The sequence below is a fragment of the Leucoraja erinacea genome, chromosome 15 (genome assembly GCF_028641065.1).
Source record: "Leucoraja erinacea ecotype New England chromosome 15, Leri_hhj_1, whole genome shotgun sequence".
NCBI lineage: Eukaryota > Metazoa > Chordata > Chondrichthyes > Rajiformes > Rajidae > Leucoraja > Leucoraja erinaceus.
This window is the reverse complement of record NC_073391.1, coordinates 44,843,900-44,860,344: the sequence shown is the minus strand read 5'-3', so window position 1 is coordinate 44,860,344 and position 16,445 is coordinate 44,843,900. Positions and strand designations below refer to the sequence as shown.

At 46.8% G+C, this 16,445-nt stretch overlaps 2 protein-coding genes across 3 annotated transcripts; one reads left to right on the top strand and one right to left on the bottom strand.

The window, feature by feature from the left end:
* Positions 1 to 1,342: 1,342 nt before the first annotated feature.
* LOC129704338 (zinc finger protein 34-like) lies at positions 1,343 to 9,626 on the bottom strand. Of its 2 annotated transcripts, none has more exons than XM_055647414.1 (4): positions 9,324 to 9,626; positions 6,786 to 6,895; positions 6,449 to 6,574; positions 1,343 to 4,904 (listed from the first exon to the last, which is right to left on the bottom strand). In XM_055647414.1, the coding sequence occupies exon 4, from the start codon at positions 4,807 to 4,809 to the stop codon at positions 3,856 to 3,858; it is 954 nt and encodes a 317-aa protein (XP_055503389.1). In that variant the 5' UTR covers positions 4,810 to 4,904; positions 6,449 to 6,574; positions 6,786 to 6,895; positions 9,324 to 9,626; the 3' UTR covers positions 1,343 to 3,855. The 2 variants fall into 2 exon arrangements, with proteins under 2 accessions (XP_055503389.1, XP_055503390.1); XM_055647415.1 differs by having other exon boundaries at positions 9,503 to 9,608.
* A 1,759-nt stretch (positions 9,627 to 11,385) lies between these two features.
* Positions 11,386 to 13,562, top strand: prmt5 (protein arginine methyltransferase 5). Its single transcript, XM_055647338.1, has one exon. The coding sequence runs from the start codon at positions 11,428 to 11,430 to the stop codon at positions 13,315 to 13,317; it is 1,890 nt and encodes a 629-aa protein (XP_055503313.1). The 5' UTR covers positions 11,386 to 11,427; the 3' UTR covers positions 13,318 to 13,562.
* Positions 13,563 to 16,445: the final 2,883 nt, after the last annotated feature.

Sequence of the window (16,445 nt, the reverse complement as noted above, 5' to 3'; positions counted from 1 at the left end):
AGTGGGCGAAGGGTTGGTTTCCTTGTTGTATCTTTCAATCAAAATTAACCCTTTAATCCAGACATCATTCTGAGAAAACCTTCCCTGCACCCTATCATTAGCCTCTTGTATTGGGGTGACCAGAATAGAAACATGTAACATAGAAAATAGGTGCAGGAGTAGGGCATTCGGCCCTTCGAGCCTGCACCGCCATTCAATCATGATCATGGCTGATTCAATACTTCAAATGTGACCTAAGCAAAGTCTGATAAAGTTGCATCATGACTTCCTGACCTTCATACTCAATGCTTTGACCAGTGAAGGCAAACATACCGTTTTTCTTCTTCACAACTCTATTTATAACCATATAACCATATAACAATTACAGCACAGAAACAGGCCAAACTCGGCCCTAGAATTTAGGTGATTGAGACAACTTTTTATAGACCTTTACAAAATTCTTGCACTCATACCATAACCCTCCATTGGACAGGCTAGATGCAGGAAGATTGTTCCCATTTATTTTTAAATGAGTCCCATGAACAAGGGTCACAGCTCCAGGATAAGGGGGAAATCCTTTAAAACCGAGATGAGAAGAACTTTTTTCACACAGAGAGTGGTGAATCTCAGGAACTCTCTGCCACAGAGGGTAGTTGTTTGCCAGTTCATTGGCTATATTTAAGAGGGAGTTAGATGTGGCCCTTGTGGCTAAGGGGATCAGAGGGTATGGAGAGAAGGCAGGTCCCCCCTTAACCTTCTGCGTTGGATAATCACCATGATCATCTCTTAACTTAGGCGGTGCAGGCTCGAAGGGCCGAATGGCCTACTCCTGCACCTAATTTCTTTGTTCTATGTTTAATCCCGGCCCAACAAGTCCGTGCCGAACAACTTTTTTTTCCCTTAGTCCCACCTGCCTGCACTCATACCATAACCATCCATTCCCTTCTCATCCATATGCCTATCCAATTTATTTTTAAATGATACCAATAAACCTGCCTCCACCACTTCCACTGGAAGCTCATTCCACACCGCAATACCACTCTCTGAGTAAAGAAGTTCCCCCTCATATTACCCCTAAACTTCTGTCCCTTAATTCTGAAGTCATGTCCCTCTTGTTTGAATCTTCCCTATTCTCAAAGGGAAAAGCTTGTCCACATCAACTCTGTCTATCCCTCTCATCATTTTAAAGACCTCTATCAAGTCCCCCCTTAACGTTCTGCGCTCCAGAGAATAAACCACCTAACTTATTCAAACCTAACTCTGTAACTTAGATAATAAAACCCAGGCAACATTCCCAAAAATCTCCTCTGTAATCTCTCTATATTTTGTTGACACCTTCGCAATGTGGGCGACTCCAATTGTACACCATACTCCAGATTTGGTCTCACCAATGCCTTGTACATTTTCACATTACATCCCAGCTTCTATACTCAATATTTGCATATTTGCAGGGATAAATAAACTGGGAGCCGTCTACAAAACACCTGGACATCTCTGCAGGCCCCTCCCAAACGCAATAACTTCCACCACCAAGTTGCAGGAACAAGGGGGAGTTTCACATGAAGGACCTATAAGTTGCACATAATCCTAACTTGGAAGCACATCATTTTTCCTTCATAGCTTCTTGGCCTAATTTCTGGAATTTTCTTCACACTAGGTATCGCAGAAGGACTGGATCGTTTTAAGAAGGTGGCAGACCACCACCTTCTCAAGTGTAACTTGGGGCCAGATAATAAATGCTACTCACATCCCCAAAAAATGTATAAAGTATCTATACTTACTGATATCCCACCCTCGCAATGTCTCCAGTCTCCAATGGCCATCATTTCCTTTCTGCCGTAAAGCAACCACACACAAGCTCAGAGAGTTTAAACCAGTGGTTCCCAACCTTTTTTTGGCAATGCCCCACCTAATCACCTCTAAAATCCTGATGCCCCCCCCTTGCTTTCCCTTGAGAGAAAACGGAGGAAATAGATATTATAAGGGTAACTTAGCAAAAGCTCTTTGAATCGCATTTCTAAATCCAATTCAATACATAAGGTTCTCCCATGACCTTGCGCGCTTCGTGCGACGTGCATGAAGAGCGATGGCGCGGTGATTATGTAATAACTACACAATAAAGACCGTTTTTACCCCAAAAAAATTATTTACTCAAAATAACATCTGAAACATAAACTACATATGTTTTACCCGATGGAAAATCCAAAAAAATAAAAATCGAAAATTTGGACCCAGACCTCCTCAGTCTCGCTCAATTGCCCCCCTTAAAAATCAAATTGCCCCCCTGTGGGGCGTACGCCCCACGTTGGGAACCACTGGTTTAAACGCAACCTATCATAGCAAGGGATTCCCGGACCAGATGACAAGGGAAATATTTAGATACTCAACAATTATATTTCTTTCTGGAAGATTCTAGAGGCGTCATTGTTTCTAAACTGCTTGTCAGTAGATGTCCATACAGTAGAAACAAGGAACTGTAGATGCTGGTTTAACCGAAGACACAAAGTGCTGGAGTAATTCCACGGGTCAGGCCGCATCCCTGGAGAATGTGGATAGGTGATGTTTTAGGTCTGGACCCTTCACCAGACTGAAGAAGAGTCCTGACCTGAATAGTCAGCTTTACATGTTCTACAGGGATGCTGCCTGACCTGTTGGTTACTCCAGCATTATATGGGCCTTAGAATTACAGTACTGATGAATCAATACTTTCCTATGAAATAGAAACCAACCACGCACGCTCAGAGATTAAACATAACTTATTATAGAGAGAGGTATGTGGATCAAATGGGAAACGCTAATCGGTAGAATCTTTCAGACACATTGCATTGGTAAAGCATATGTGGAAACAAAGAACTGCAGATTCTGGTTTATACCAACAGACACAAAGTGCTGGTGTAACTCAGCGGGTCAACCAGCATCTCTGGAGAAAAAGGATGGGTGATGTTTCAGTTCGGGACCGTTCTTCAGACCATATAACCATATGACAATAACAGCATGGAAACAGGCCATCTCGGCCCTTCAAGCCCGTGCCGAACACTTATTTTCCCCTAGTCCCATCTACCTGCACTCAGATCATAACCCTCCATTCCTTTCCCGTCCATACACCTATCCAATTTATTTTTAAATGATAAAATCGAACCTGCCTCCACCATTTCGACTGGAAGCTCATTCCACACAGCTACCACTCACTGAGTAAAGAAGTTCCCCCTCATGTTACAACTAAACTTCTTAATTCTCAAGTCATGTCCTCTTGTTTGAATCTTCCCTCCTCTCAATGGGAAAAGCTTATCCATGTCAACTCTGTCTATCCCTCTCATCATTTTAAAGACCTCCATCAAGTCCCCCCTTGTTGGGGAAGTCCAGGACAAGGGGTCACAGCTTAAGGATAGAGGGGTAATCCTTTAGGACCAAGAAGAGAAAAACATTTTTCACGCAGAGAGCGGTGAATCTCTGGAACTCTCGGCCACAGAAGGTAGTTGAGGCCAGTTCATTGGCTATATTTAAGAGGGAGTTAGATGTGGCCCTTGTGGCTAAAGGGATCAGGGGGTATGGAGAGAAGGCAGGTACAGGATACTGAGCTGGATTATCAGCCATGATCATATTGAATGGCAGTGCAGGCTCGAAGGGCTGAATGGCCCGCTCCTGCACCTATTTTCTATGTTTCTATGTTTCTATGTTAACCTTCTGCGCTCCAAAGAATAAAGACCTAACTTGTTCAACAAGTTTCTGATCAGATATGATTAAGCATGACAATATAGGCACAACTAGATATCATTCACAACAATGACATACATGAGCACCCAGAATCTCAAGTTCGAGGGCATTTAGTCCTGGGTGTGAATAACAGCAATAGTACAGAACAATACAACTCGGCAGTCACTTGTGAACCTGCTGGTGTCGCAGTAGGCTGGACGACTGAGTGAATCCCTTCCCACACACGGGGCATGTGAACGGCCTCTCCCCGGAGTGGGTGAGCTGATGCCTCAGCAGGTACGATGACAGGGTGAACCTCTTGCCACACTCGGAGCAGATGAACGGCCTCTCACCCGTGTGAACCCGCTGGTGCCTGATGAGGTTGGTGGAGCAGCGGAACTTTTTCCCACAGTGAGTGCAGTTGAATGGTTTCTCCCCAGTGTGAATGCGTTGGTGTCTTAGCAGGTCACCCGACACAGTAAACCCCTTCCCACACTGGGAGCAGGTGAACCGCCTCTGCCCGTTGTGAGTGCGCTGGTGTTTCAGCAGTTCCTGCTTACTCTTGAAGCCCCTCACGCATTCAAAGCAGGTATAAGGTTTCTCATCAGTGTGAACTAGTTGGTGGGCCGTTAGGTTGGATGACTGGGTGAATCCCTTCCCGCACAGCATGCAGGTGAACGGCCTCTCTCCAGTGTGAGTCTTTTGGTGTTTTAGCAGGTGACTTCTCTTTTTGAAGCTCTTTTTGCAGTTTGAACATTTGAAAGGCCTTTGGTCAGTGTGGACCAGTTGGTGCGCGGTGAGGTTGGAGGCACAAGTGAACCCCTTCCCACACACAGAACAGACGAAGGGCCTCTCCTCACTGTGCACGTGCTGGTGTTTCAGCAGGTGAGCCCTGCTTTTGAAGCTCTTCTTGCAGTCCGAGCATTTGATGGGTTTCTGGTCAGTGTGGACAAGTTGATGTGCGATGAGGTGGGTCGACTGAGTAAATCCTCTCCCGCACATGGAGCACGTATATGGCTTCTCCCCGGTGTGAACTCGCTGGTGTCTCAACAGGGTGTACGAACGGGTGAACCCCTTCCCGCACACAGGACATATGTACGTCTTTTTGCCCATCAGAATGGAGATTTCCGCTTCCATTTTCAAATGCCGATGCGTTTTGGGTTCGGATCAACTAAAGGATTTGTTCAGCTCTTGACTTGATGTTTGGATTTGCAAATTTTCTTCCTAGTGCTCTGCAAAATGTTTCAAATGTATAAAACAGCGGGAAAAATAGACTTGCGAGAAACGCGTTAAACAGAGGCGGGTTGCAATACCAAACTTTATGAATCTGCTGGGCTGTGCGGCTGGTGGAAAAAACTTTCCAACTCAACTGGTTCACTGATCTCCTTCGGGAAAGGGGGCCATCGGCTGATATGGGTCGACGCAAAGCTCTGGGGTATCTGGCAGGAACGAGGAAATGAATCGGGCTCAGGGGAGGAGAGAGGGCAGCAAAAAGGGGGAGCAGGAGGGATTTAAGTTATAATTATAGGAAGGATGTCAACAAAATAGAGAGAGGACAGAGGAGATTTACTAGAATGTTGCCTGGGTTTCAGCAACTAAGTTACAGAGAAAGGTTGAACAAGTTAGGTCTTTATTCTTTGGAGCGCAGAAGGTTAAGGGGGGACTTGATAGAGGTCTTTAAAATGATGAGAGGGATAGACAGAGTTGACGTGGATAAGCTTTCCCACTGAGAGTAGGGAAGATTCAAACAAGAGGACATGACTTGAGAATTAAGGGACAGAAGTTTAGGAGGGGGAACTTCTTTACTCAGAGAGTGGTAGCTGTGTGGAATGAGCTTCCAGTGAAGGTGGTGGAGGCAGGTTCGATTTTATCATTTAAAAATAAATTGGATAGTTATATGGACGGGAAAGGAATGGAGGGTTATGGTCTGAGTGCAGGTAGATGGGACTAGGGGAGAATACGTGTTCGGCACGGACTAGAAGGGCCATGATGGCCTGTTTCCATGCTGTAATTGTTATATGGTTATAGGAGGGACTTAATACATGTACAAAATAATTTTTCAGAAAAACTTCCAGCGCTGTAGACTGGAACAACAAAGGACCTAGATGTGTGAAGATATGAATGCTTCCAAACTTTCTTCCAAATCCAACAGCATTCTGGCTGTTATAGCTACTGCCTCACAGCGTCAGAGACCTCGGTTCTTTCCTGACCTCAGGCGCTGTCTGTGTAGTGTTTGTATGTTCTCCTTGTGAGCTCGTGAGTTTCTGCCAGGTGCTCCGATTTCCTCCTACATCCCAAAGATGTGCGGGTTTATAGGTCAATTAGTGCTTTGTAAAATTGCCCCTAATTTGTAGAGAATGGATGAGCAAGTGGGATAATGTAGAACTACTGTGAGCAGGTGATCAATCGCTGTTATGGACTCAGTAGGCTGAAGGGCCTGTTTATATGCTGTATCTCAACTCTGACTTAAACATCCTGACTATCTTATTTTCGAGATTTATGATCATGAACCACAGCAGTTCAGTCAGCGATAGAAAGGTCATCAATCTTTGCAAGGCCCCATGGCAATAGCATTACGGCAGGACCTGTAGGTGACATCCACATCTCCCACTGCAATATGAAAGTCCCATTGCTACACATATTACAGTGGATGATGAATGCAGCTCATTGCCACCAGTTCATCAGCAAGTGGGATGGGTGACAAATGCCAGCCTTGCCACCAACTCACAAATCCTGTGAAAGAATGAAAAGGACAAGATGCTCATCAGAGACTCACATGTGTTGCTGACTGCCCCAGCACAAGGCTCTCTTCGCCTTTAGTCTTTGACCTCTCTTCCTTTTGGTTTCCAGCCAATTAATCCATGCTTGCCAACATTATGCTGCCAGGTCAGGTTCAGGGGTTCTGAGGAAGTAAAGAAATAGGAATGATGTTCTTAAGATGGCAAGAGTGCAGAGAAGATTTACAAGGATGTTGTCAAGACTTGAGGGGCTGAGCTTTCAGATGAGGTTGGGAAGGCTAGGACTTTATTCCTTGGGGCACGGGACATTGACGGGCGATCTTGAAGTGGTGTATAAGATCATGCAAGGAATAAATAGGGTGAATGCACTTTTACCCATATTGGGGAGTCAGTCTGAAGAAGGGTCTCGATCCAAAACGTCACCCATTCCTTCTCTCCAGAGATGCTGCCAGTCCCGCTGAGTTGCTCCAGCATTTTGTGTCTACCTAGGGGGATCAATAACCAGAGGACATAGGTTTAAGGTGCGAAAAAAAAGATTTAATACAAATCTGAGTGCATTTTTTTCGCCTGGAGGGTATATGGAATGGGCTGCCAGAGGATATAATTGAGGCAGATACTATAACCGTATTTAAAAATCACATGAACAGTTACATGGATAAAGAACGTTTTAGAGGGAAGATGTAGAAACAAGGAACTGCAGATGCTGTTTTTTTAAACAAAAAAAAAATGCTGGAGTAACTCCCTACATATGTAATAGTATAGAAACATAGAAACATAGAAAATAGGTGCAGGAGTAGGCCATTCGGCCCTTCGAGCCTGCACCGCCATTCAATATGATCATGGCTGATCATCCAACTCCGTATCCTGTACCTGCCTTCTCTCCATACCCCCTGATCCCTTTAGCCACAAGGGCCACATCTAACTCCCTCTTAAATATAGCCAATGAACTGGCCTCAACTACCTTCTGTGGCAGAGAATTCCACAGATTACCACTCTCTGTGTACATTTTTTTTTCTCATCTCGGTCCTAAAAGACTTCCCCCTTATCCTTAAACTGTGACCCCTTGTTCTGGACTTCCCCAAAATCAGGAATAATCTTCCTGCATCTAGCCTGTCCAACCCCTTAAGAATTTTGTAAGTTTCTATAAAATCCCCCCTCAATCTTCTAAATTCTAGTGAGTACAAGCCAAGTCTATCCAGTCTTTCTTCATATGAAAGTCCTGCCATCACAGGAATCAGTCTGGTGTACCTTCTCTGTACTCCCTCTATGGCAAGAATGTCTTTCCTCAGATTAGGAGACCAAAACTGTACGCAATACTCTAGGTGTGGTCTCACCAAGATCTTGTACAATTGCAGTAGAACCTCCCTGCTCTTATACTCAAATCCTTTTGTTAAGAATGTTAACATGCCATTTGTTTTCTTCACTGCCTGCTGCACCTGCATGCCTACTTTCAATGACTGGTGTATAGGGATCAAGGGACTTGGGAAAAGGTTGCTGAAGCTGTGATCATGTTGACTGTTGCAGCAAGTCTGAAGGTTGAATGGCCAATTCGTGCTCCTATTTTTTCCAAGATAGAAATATCAGGATTTGGCATGAGCCAATGCAAAGCCTCCAAGTAGCTCTATGAGAGATCGATTCATCACAACGGTGGCTTACTACTGAGGAGAAATTGGAGAGGCTAGAATTATTCAAGGAGGAAAAAGTGAATTTTACGAGATGACATTTGAGATGTTTCATTTTGTGATATAAGATAATTGACAAAAGAATCAAAAACGATGGAGATAATATTATTTTGCACAGCCTTAATTTCCAATATGCAAAACATATCCTGAAAACGTGTTGTCGGCAGATTAATTATAATGTTCAGAGGGAGACGTATCAGAAAGGAAAGAACAATTGAGACACAGGGAATTGCAAGTGCTGATTGCTTGAGCAAATCACAAAATGCTGGAGTAACTCAGGAGTTCAGGCAGAGCAAGGAATGGAATTGCAATGGTTGGTCAGGGCCCTTCTTCAGCCTGATTCTAGTAGTTGGGGAGGGGGTGAAAGCGGGATAAGAGATGGGGGCAGGACAAATGAAATGGATAGATACTGGTGATATGGGTTCTGATTGGCAGGTGGGTGGACAAAGGCCAAGGATGAAATGGTGTAAGACAAGAAAAGGAGTGAAATACGAAATACAAAACCAGAGAGAGGGATATGTGTGTAAGGGAAAGGGGTGAGTGGGAGGAAAGACAGGTGAGATGATGGGCACAGGTAGATCACGGGGAAGTGAAAGGCAGTGTTACTTTGGAGAAATCAATGTTCAGACTCTTGGTATGGTACTTTATTTGTCACATGTACCGAGGTGCAGTGAAATTATTTTTTGTATGCAGTTCAGTACCAGTGTCACAATACTTAAACGCTCAGAAACATCTTAGACACACTACAGGCAGGAAACATGTTCCCGATGTTGGGGGAGTCGAGAACCAGGGGGCCATAGTTTAAGAATAAGGAGTAGGCCATTTAGAACGGAGACGAGGACACAATTTTTCTCAGAGAGTGCTGAGTCTGTGGAATTCTCTGCCTCAGAGGGAGTGGAGGCAGGTTCTCTGGATGCCTTCAAGGGAGAGCTAGATAGGGCTCTTAAAACTAGCGGAGTCAGGGGATATGGGGAGAAGGCAGGAACGGGGTACTGATTGGGGATGATCAACCATGACCACATTGAATGGCGGTGCTGGCACGAAGGGCCTAATGGCCTGCTCCTGCACTTATTGATTATTGTCTATTGTCTATAAGCATCTCAGATACAGTACAAGTGCACAATACAGATAATATAATTCGGAGGGCAAAACAACGAAAGGAAATGTACGGCCCAAAGACCAATTTCGGCGCTGGCCAACGACCCAGTCTGAACAATGGAGGGTAACATACCCAGAATGCTTCGCGGGCTAGAAAGTGGTCAATGCTCAACGCTCAGGGCCAACAGCGTCTGTCTGCACCACGCAGGCGCAATGTATGGAGCGCGGGCCTCAGTAAAACCTCAGAAGCCCATGTCCCCGAATCGGAGCCGGACACTTCGAACAAAAAAACGGAGGTGCAGCCATTCTCACCACTCCCGCCATCCGACCCGCGGCTTCCCGCTGACTCCTCCCGTCGCCACACGGTGCGCCCAACGGCAAAGGACCTGACAAGAGCAATCCCGGCACGCACCAAGCACGGCGGCCGGATGCGCATGCGCCCTCTGCGGGCGGTGAAGAACGTGGCTGATAGACCGGTTGCCCGCTCCAAAGGGATTGTGGGCTCAGACACAGCCATTAATCAAAGCCTTGAGGCAACGTTCCCTGTGATAAACCCGTTAGTTTCATATGAATTATTCCGGATTATCCAGCCTGGAAGAAGTTATCGGGGTGGTTGACGCAGATTCGATGGTTTTTGCATAGCCACATGAATATGCAAGGGATGGAGGGAAATGGGTTACGTGCAAGCAATGAAGCGTGGGACTTGGCATTAAGGGCCGAAGGGCCTTTTCCTGCATTCTATGAATGTCGCTCACAATTCCATTAAAGTACAGGCTGACCACTGAACAGTAAACACTGAACGACCATTAGATTACCCCTCAACAGTTGTAGGGCTCTTGCACGGCAGGCGAGGTCAGGACACTTAACCCGTACTGTTGCCACGCACGCCTTCTGGGGTACAAGCGGTGAACTTCAGGTAAGTAATAGGTATGGGCAGGCATGTGCAGAACGCAATTCAACAGAGATGATTACTTTTCCAGGCAGGCAGAAGTTAACAAGATTAACTTTCCAAGTAGGTAGAAGCAATGTGACCACGGTGCTGTCCAGTTGGAACCCAAACTACATCTAAAATATCCTTATGCTGCAGTGTAAAAGGACCTTCAGATTGACTTAAAATCATTGTTCGTGCATTTAACTTTAAACATATTCCAGGAGGCACTGCAACTTAAAAAAAATATTCATCAGTAATTTTGCAAAGAGAAAAGAACCTTCATCAAACAGCTGCCACAAGTGTGCCAGTTGTCATCACTTCCCCCACAGCCATCAGGCTATTAAACACAACGAATAAACTATGAGCTCTGAACTGCAAAAGACTATATTATTATTTGCTATTTGCACTATATTTGTTATTTATTGAACTTTTTCCTTCCCCCCCCGTTATCTGCAATGTTTAAAATTTCACATATTCTGTTGTGCTGCAGCAAGTAAGAATTTCATGTCCCGTTCGGGACATATGACAATAAAACACTATTGACTCCTAACTCTCCACTCTTGAGTCACGCACATTACAAAAGGGAAATCATCTACATGCTTCTGCTGCACAGACATTTTGAAAAGAGCAAAATACAAAAACAGCGGCAAAATATCTAGGTAAACATTTTCGGGGAGGGTTTCATTAGTTGGAGTCAACGTTGATTGATGGAAAGCGGGTTGTTCGTCGTTTAATTGACCCACAACCCAAAGATATTAGAGGTGCATCTTTGTCCAGAACCCTGGCCGGCGGGGCGACCTCGTTCATGGTTGATTGACGGTGAAGTCGCACCGTGCGCGCCCGCCGTTGATTGGTGGGAATTGGAGGGGGTGTCGCACCGCCGCCGTTGATTGGTCGGGGTGTCGCAGCACCTGCTGTTGATTGGTGGGGGTTTGTCCCAGCGCCCGCCGTTGATTGGTGGAGGTGGAGCAGCACCCGCTGTTGATTGGTGGAGGAGTAGCAGCAGCTCCCGCTGTTGATTGGTGGAGGTGGAGCAGCTCCTGCTGTTGATTGGTGGAGATGGAGCAGCTCCGCCGTTGATTGGTGGAGGTGGAACAGCGCCCACTGTTGATTGGTAGAGGTGGAGCAGCGCCCACCATTGATTGGTGGAGGTGGAGCAGCGCCCACCGTTGATTGGTGCAGAGGTGGAGCAGCGCTCACCATTGATTGGCGTTGGTGCGCCCGTGACCGCCGTTGATTGGCGGAAGGATGCCAGCGACCGCCTTTCATTGGCGGGTTCCCAGACCGGCCTCTTCTTTGGTTGAAGATGGCGGCGGGCACGCGTGTGTCGAGCGGGCGCGAAGTGAACTCGGTGCCGGACGTCGGGGAGAGTCTGGGCTCGGCGGGCGGGCAGGGCTTTGACTTCCTCTGCATGCCCATCGTCCACCCGCGGTTCAGGAGAGAGTTCTGCTCGGGCCCGGCCAAGGAGAGGCCGGCGGCCCTGACTCGCTCCGACCTGCTGCTCTCCGGCCGCGACTGGAACACCCTCATCGTGGGCAAGTTGTCGCCGTGGATACAGGCGGACTCGGAGGACGAGCAAGTGCGCATGAACTCGCAGGAGGCCCTGCTGCAGGAGCTGAACTTTGCGGCCTACCTCGGCGTGCCCGCCTTCCTGCTGCCGCTGCGGCAGATGAACAACAGCAACCTGGCCAGGGTGCTGATCAACCACCTGCTGACCGGGCACCACTCCACTGTCTTCTGGATCCGGGTGCCACTCATCTCCTGGGAAGACATGCGGGAAGACCTGGTGGAGAACGACCCAGTGCTGCGCTCGGAGGACAGCAGCGAGGAGGAGACCACCTGGTTGTGGTGGCACCATTTGCGCTCCCTGTGCGACTACAACAAGAGGATCGCGCTGGCCCTGGAGGTCGGGCCCGATCTGCCCTCCGAAGCTATCATCGACCGCTGGGTCGGGGAACCCATCAAGGCGGCCGTGCTGCCCACCAGCATCTTCCTGACCAACAAGAAGGGCTTCCCCGTCCTCTCCAAGACGCACCAGAACCTCATCTATCGCCTCTTCAAGCTGGAGGTGCAGTTTGTGATCACCGGGTCAAACCGTCACTCAGAGAAGGAGTTTCGCTCCTACCTGCAATACCTGGAGTATCTCAACCAGCACCGACCTCCACCCAACTCCTACGAGACGTTCGCCAAGGGCTACGAGGACTACTTGCAATGTCCTTTACAGCCGCTGATGGATAATCTGGAGTCTCAGACCTATGAGATTTTTGAGAAGGACCCCATCAAATACTCGCAGTACCAACATGCTGTCTACAAGTGTCTGCTCGACAGAATCCCAGAGAGTGAGAAGGACACAAACGTTCAAGTCCTGATGGTGCTGGGAGCAGGCAGGGGCCCCCTGGTCAATGCCTCGCTGCGAGCTGCTCGACAGGCCGACCGGAAGATTAAGGTCTATGCCATTGAGAAGAATATCAACGCTGTCGTCACCCTCCAGAACTGGAAATATGAGGAGTGGGGGGACCAGGTGACGGTGGTCTCCTGCGACATGAGGGACTGGCAGGCCCCTGTCAAAGCAGACATCATTGTCAGTGAGCTGCTGGGCTCCTTCGGTGACAACGAGCTGTCGCCCGAATGCCTGGATGGAGCGCAGAGGTTCCTGAAGGAGGATGGAATCAGCATACCCAGTGAGTACACCTCGTTCCTCGCCCCCATCTCCTCATCCAAGCTTTACAACGAGGTGCGTGCCAGCCGGGAAAAAGATCGAGATCCCGAGGCGCAGTTCGAGATGCCCTATGTGGTTCGACTGCACAATTTCCACCAGCTGGATGCCCCTCAGCCCTGTTTCATTTTCACCCACCCGAACCGAGGTGTCTTCAACAACAACCGCTACAAGTGCCTGGAGTTTGACATCAAGCTGAACACTGTGCTGCACGGGTTTGCTGGTTACTTTGAGACCATCCTGTACAAGGACGTGACGCTGAGTATCCGCCCGGAGACGCACTCCCCGGGCATGTACTCCTGGTTCCCCATTCTGTTCCCCCTGAAGCAACCCATCCCCGTAAAGGCGGGGGAAACGGTGTGCGTTCGCTTCTGGAGGTGCGCCAACCCCAAGAAAGTGTGGTACGAGTGGGCCGTGACTTCTCCGGAATGTTCCGCCATTCACAACCCCACTGGCAGATCCTACACCATTGGTCTGTGAGGCAGTGATGTCATTGACATGTTTGTGTGCGTGGGGTAGTTGACAAGGCTTGGCCCTTAACTAGTGCTGCTAAACTCTTAACGGGTCTTGAGGGTTTACACTGGGTGACATGTTGACCTGCTAGAGGGTAGATGGGAATGTAATGTGGGAGGGTTCGAGTGGGATACCATGTTACTCTTGCCCCCGTCTGGGGATATGTGAAGATCCACTGTGTTATTGACTTATTAAACTGATTTGACAGCAAAGATATTTGGATCTTTAAAACTTTCTTTAAACTAAAGGGCTGGGACAGTGTGCTGATGTCCCACTAACACTGGTTTGATTTTGACCATGGATGCTAACTGCGTAGTTTACATGTTCTCATTGTGACCTCGTGCATTACACCCTGGTGCTCTGACTTCCTCTCCTGACCCAAGGCTGGTAGGTTAATTGTATTCATAATTGCCCCAAGTGCAGGTGAGTGGCAGTAAAATCTGGTTGGTGATGACTGGGCATGTGAGAGAGAATTGGTGGCAGGGAAAAAATTGGGGATGTGCAATTGCTCAGACACCTGATGTTGCACTGAATGGCCTTCCAAATATGAATTAAATGCATAGCAGAAACTTGCCCAAGCTCATTCTGATCACAAATAAAATTGCAAATGCAGGAATATGGGGGGGAAAAAAGGAAAATTTATTGCAAGATACAACATGAAAGCGGGCCTTTTGGTCACCAAGTCTATGTTGGTCTTCAACCTCCTGTTTACACTAGTCCTATGTTATTCCACTTTCTTATCTCCCCCCCCCCCCTCTCTTCATTAAGGACAGTTTCTTCCCAACTGTTATCAGGCAACTGAACCGTCCTCTCACCAATTGGAAGGGCGGTCCTGATCTCCCATCTACCTCATTGGAGACCTCTGAATTATCTTTAATCACAATTTACTGCACTTTATCTTACATTAAAGATTATACCCTTATCCTGTATCTATACACTATGGATGGCTTCAATGTAATCATGTGTAGTCTTTTCGCAGACTGGATAGCACGCACAAAAAGTTTCACTGCACCGTGGTACACGTGACAATAATAAACATAATCTAAACTTTATAAAGACCAATTAACCTACAAATCTGCATGATTTTGTGATGCGGAAGGAATCTAGAGCACCGGGAGGAAACCCACACAGTCGTAGGGAAAACACGTAAACTCCACACAGGCAGCATCTAAGTTCTGGTCAGATCCCGCAACTCTGGTTCTGCGAGGCAGAAGCTCTATCAGATGCGCCACTGCAGCTCTGGAAAATGTTGGAAGAATTTATACCGTTAGCCACTTTGGCAGCATGTGATAAAAGGAGCAGATGATATTTTTGATCGAAGATAAGACACAAAAAGCTGGAGTAACTCAGCGGGACAGACAGCATCTCTAGAGAGAAGGAATGGGTGACATTTCAGGCCGAGAAGGATCTCGACCTGATATGGTTGAGTTACTCCAGCTTTTTGAGGCTATCTTCGGTTTAAAGCAGCATTTGCAGTTCCTTCTTACACAGATAATATTTTTGGTCAGGGATACTTCCTCAGAACTGGAGAACTCTGAACATTTTTGACTATGTATGCTCACTTTTTTACAGAGTCCAGTACTCTGTCAGGGGTGTGGCATTGACTTCTCATCCATTGAGAGAGAGCAAGGTGTCGCAGCATGCATACTGGGAATGGGCTCTAATGTTGGAGCTCTGATTTTAAAATTAATTTCTCCCATGAATTTAAACTGAGCAACAAAGAAAAGGAAAAGGCTGTCCAGCCTCTCGAGGCCTTCGTGAAACTGAATTAGGTGAAAGTAGCAATTCAACATAATTTATTACACACACCTTTTTCATGTTGTTGAACTTAATAAAGATTCCTAAAGCAATCTGATACCTTAAAATGAAGATACAAGATGGAGCTACAGATGCTGGTTTACAAATAATCTACAAAGTACAGGTGTAACAGCGGGTCAGGCAGCGTCTCTGGAGAACAAGAATATGTGATGTTTCGGGTCGCAAGGCCCGAAATGCCACCTATTCATGTTCTCCAGAAGTGCTGCCTGAACTGCTGGGTTATTCCAGCATTATGTCTATTTTTGTAAACTAACATTTGCATTCCCTATATTCTACCAAAAACTATCAGTCCTGGTTTAGAGATTTTTAGTTTTACTTAAGTAACTTTCAAAAAAAAAAAAGAGTTACAGGTATCAGAAGAGTCAAACAGGCTTTTAGAACCACATTGCCCATGCCAATCAAGATGCCACTTCAACACTGCTTGCCTGCGTTGGCACATACACCTCTAAACCTTTCCCATCCATGTACCTGCCCATATGTCTTTTAAATGTCTTTTTGTTCTCTTTTTCTCACAGAGAGTGGTGAGTCTGTGGAATTCTCTGCCTCGGAGGGCGGTGGAGGCAGGTTCTCTGGATGCTTTCAAGAGAGCTAGATAGGGCTCTTAAAAATAGCAGAGTCGGGGGATATGGGGAGAAGGTAGGAACTGATTGGGGATGATCAGCCATGATCACATTGAATGGCGGTGCTGGCTCGAAGGGCTGAATGGCCAACTCCTGCACCTATTGTCTATTGTCATGAATGTTGTTTTCGTTTCTAGCTCAACTACTTCCTCTGGCAGCTCATTCTATATTCCCACCACCCTCTGAGTGAAAAGTTTGCTCCTCAGAATCCCTTTTAAATCCCTTTACTCTCATCTGTTGTCATCTGATTCTTGATCCCCCTACTCTAGGTAAAAGCCTCTGAGCATCTACCCTATCACCCTCATGGTTTTATAAGATCAACACTCATTCCACACACCAATGAATAGAGTCCTAACCTGCCAAAGCTTTCCCTGTTGCTCAGGCCCTCAAGTCCTCTTAACATCCTCGTAACTCTCTGTAGTCTTTCCAGCTTAAAGTTTTTTTTATTTCCACTAATTGCTTTATTTTTATTTTTTACTTTTCAATTTTTTTTAAATGGATGCAGGAGGAGGCCATTCGGCCCTTCGAGCCTGCACCACCATTCATTGTGATCATAGAAACATAGAAATTAGGTGCAGGAGTAGGCCATTCGGCCCTTTGAGCCTGCACCGCCATTCAATATGATCATGGCTGATCATCCAACTCAGTATCCCGTAC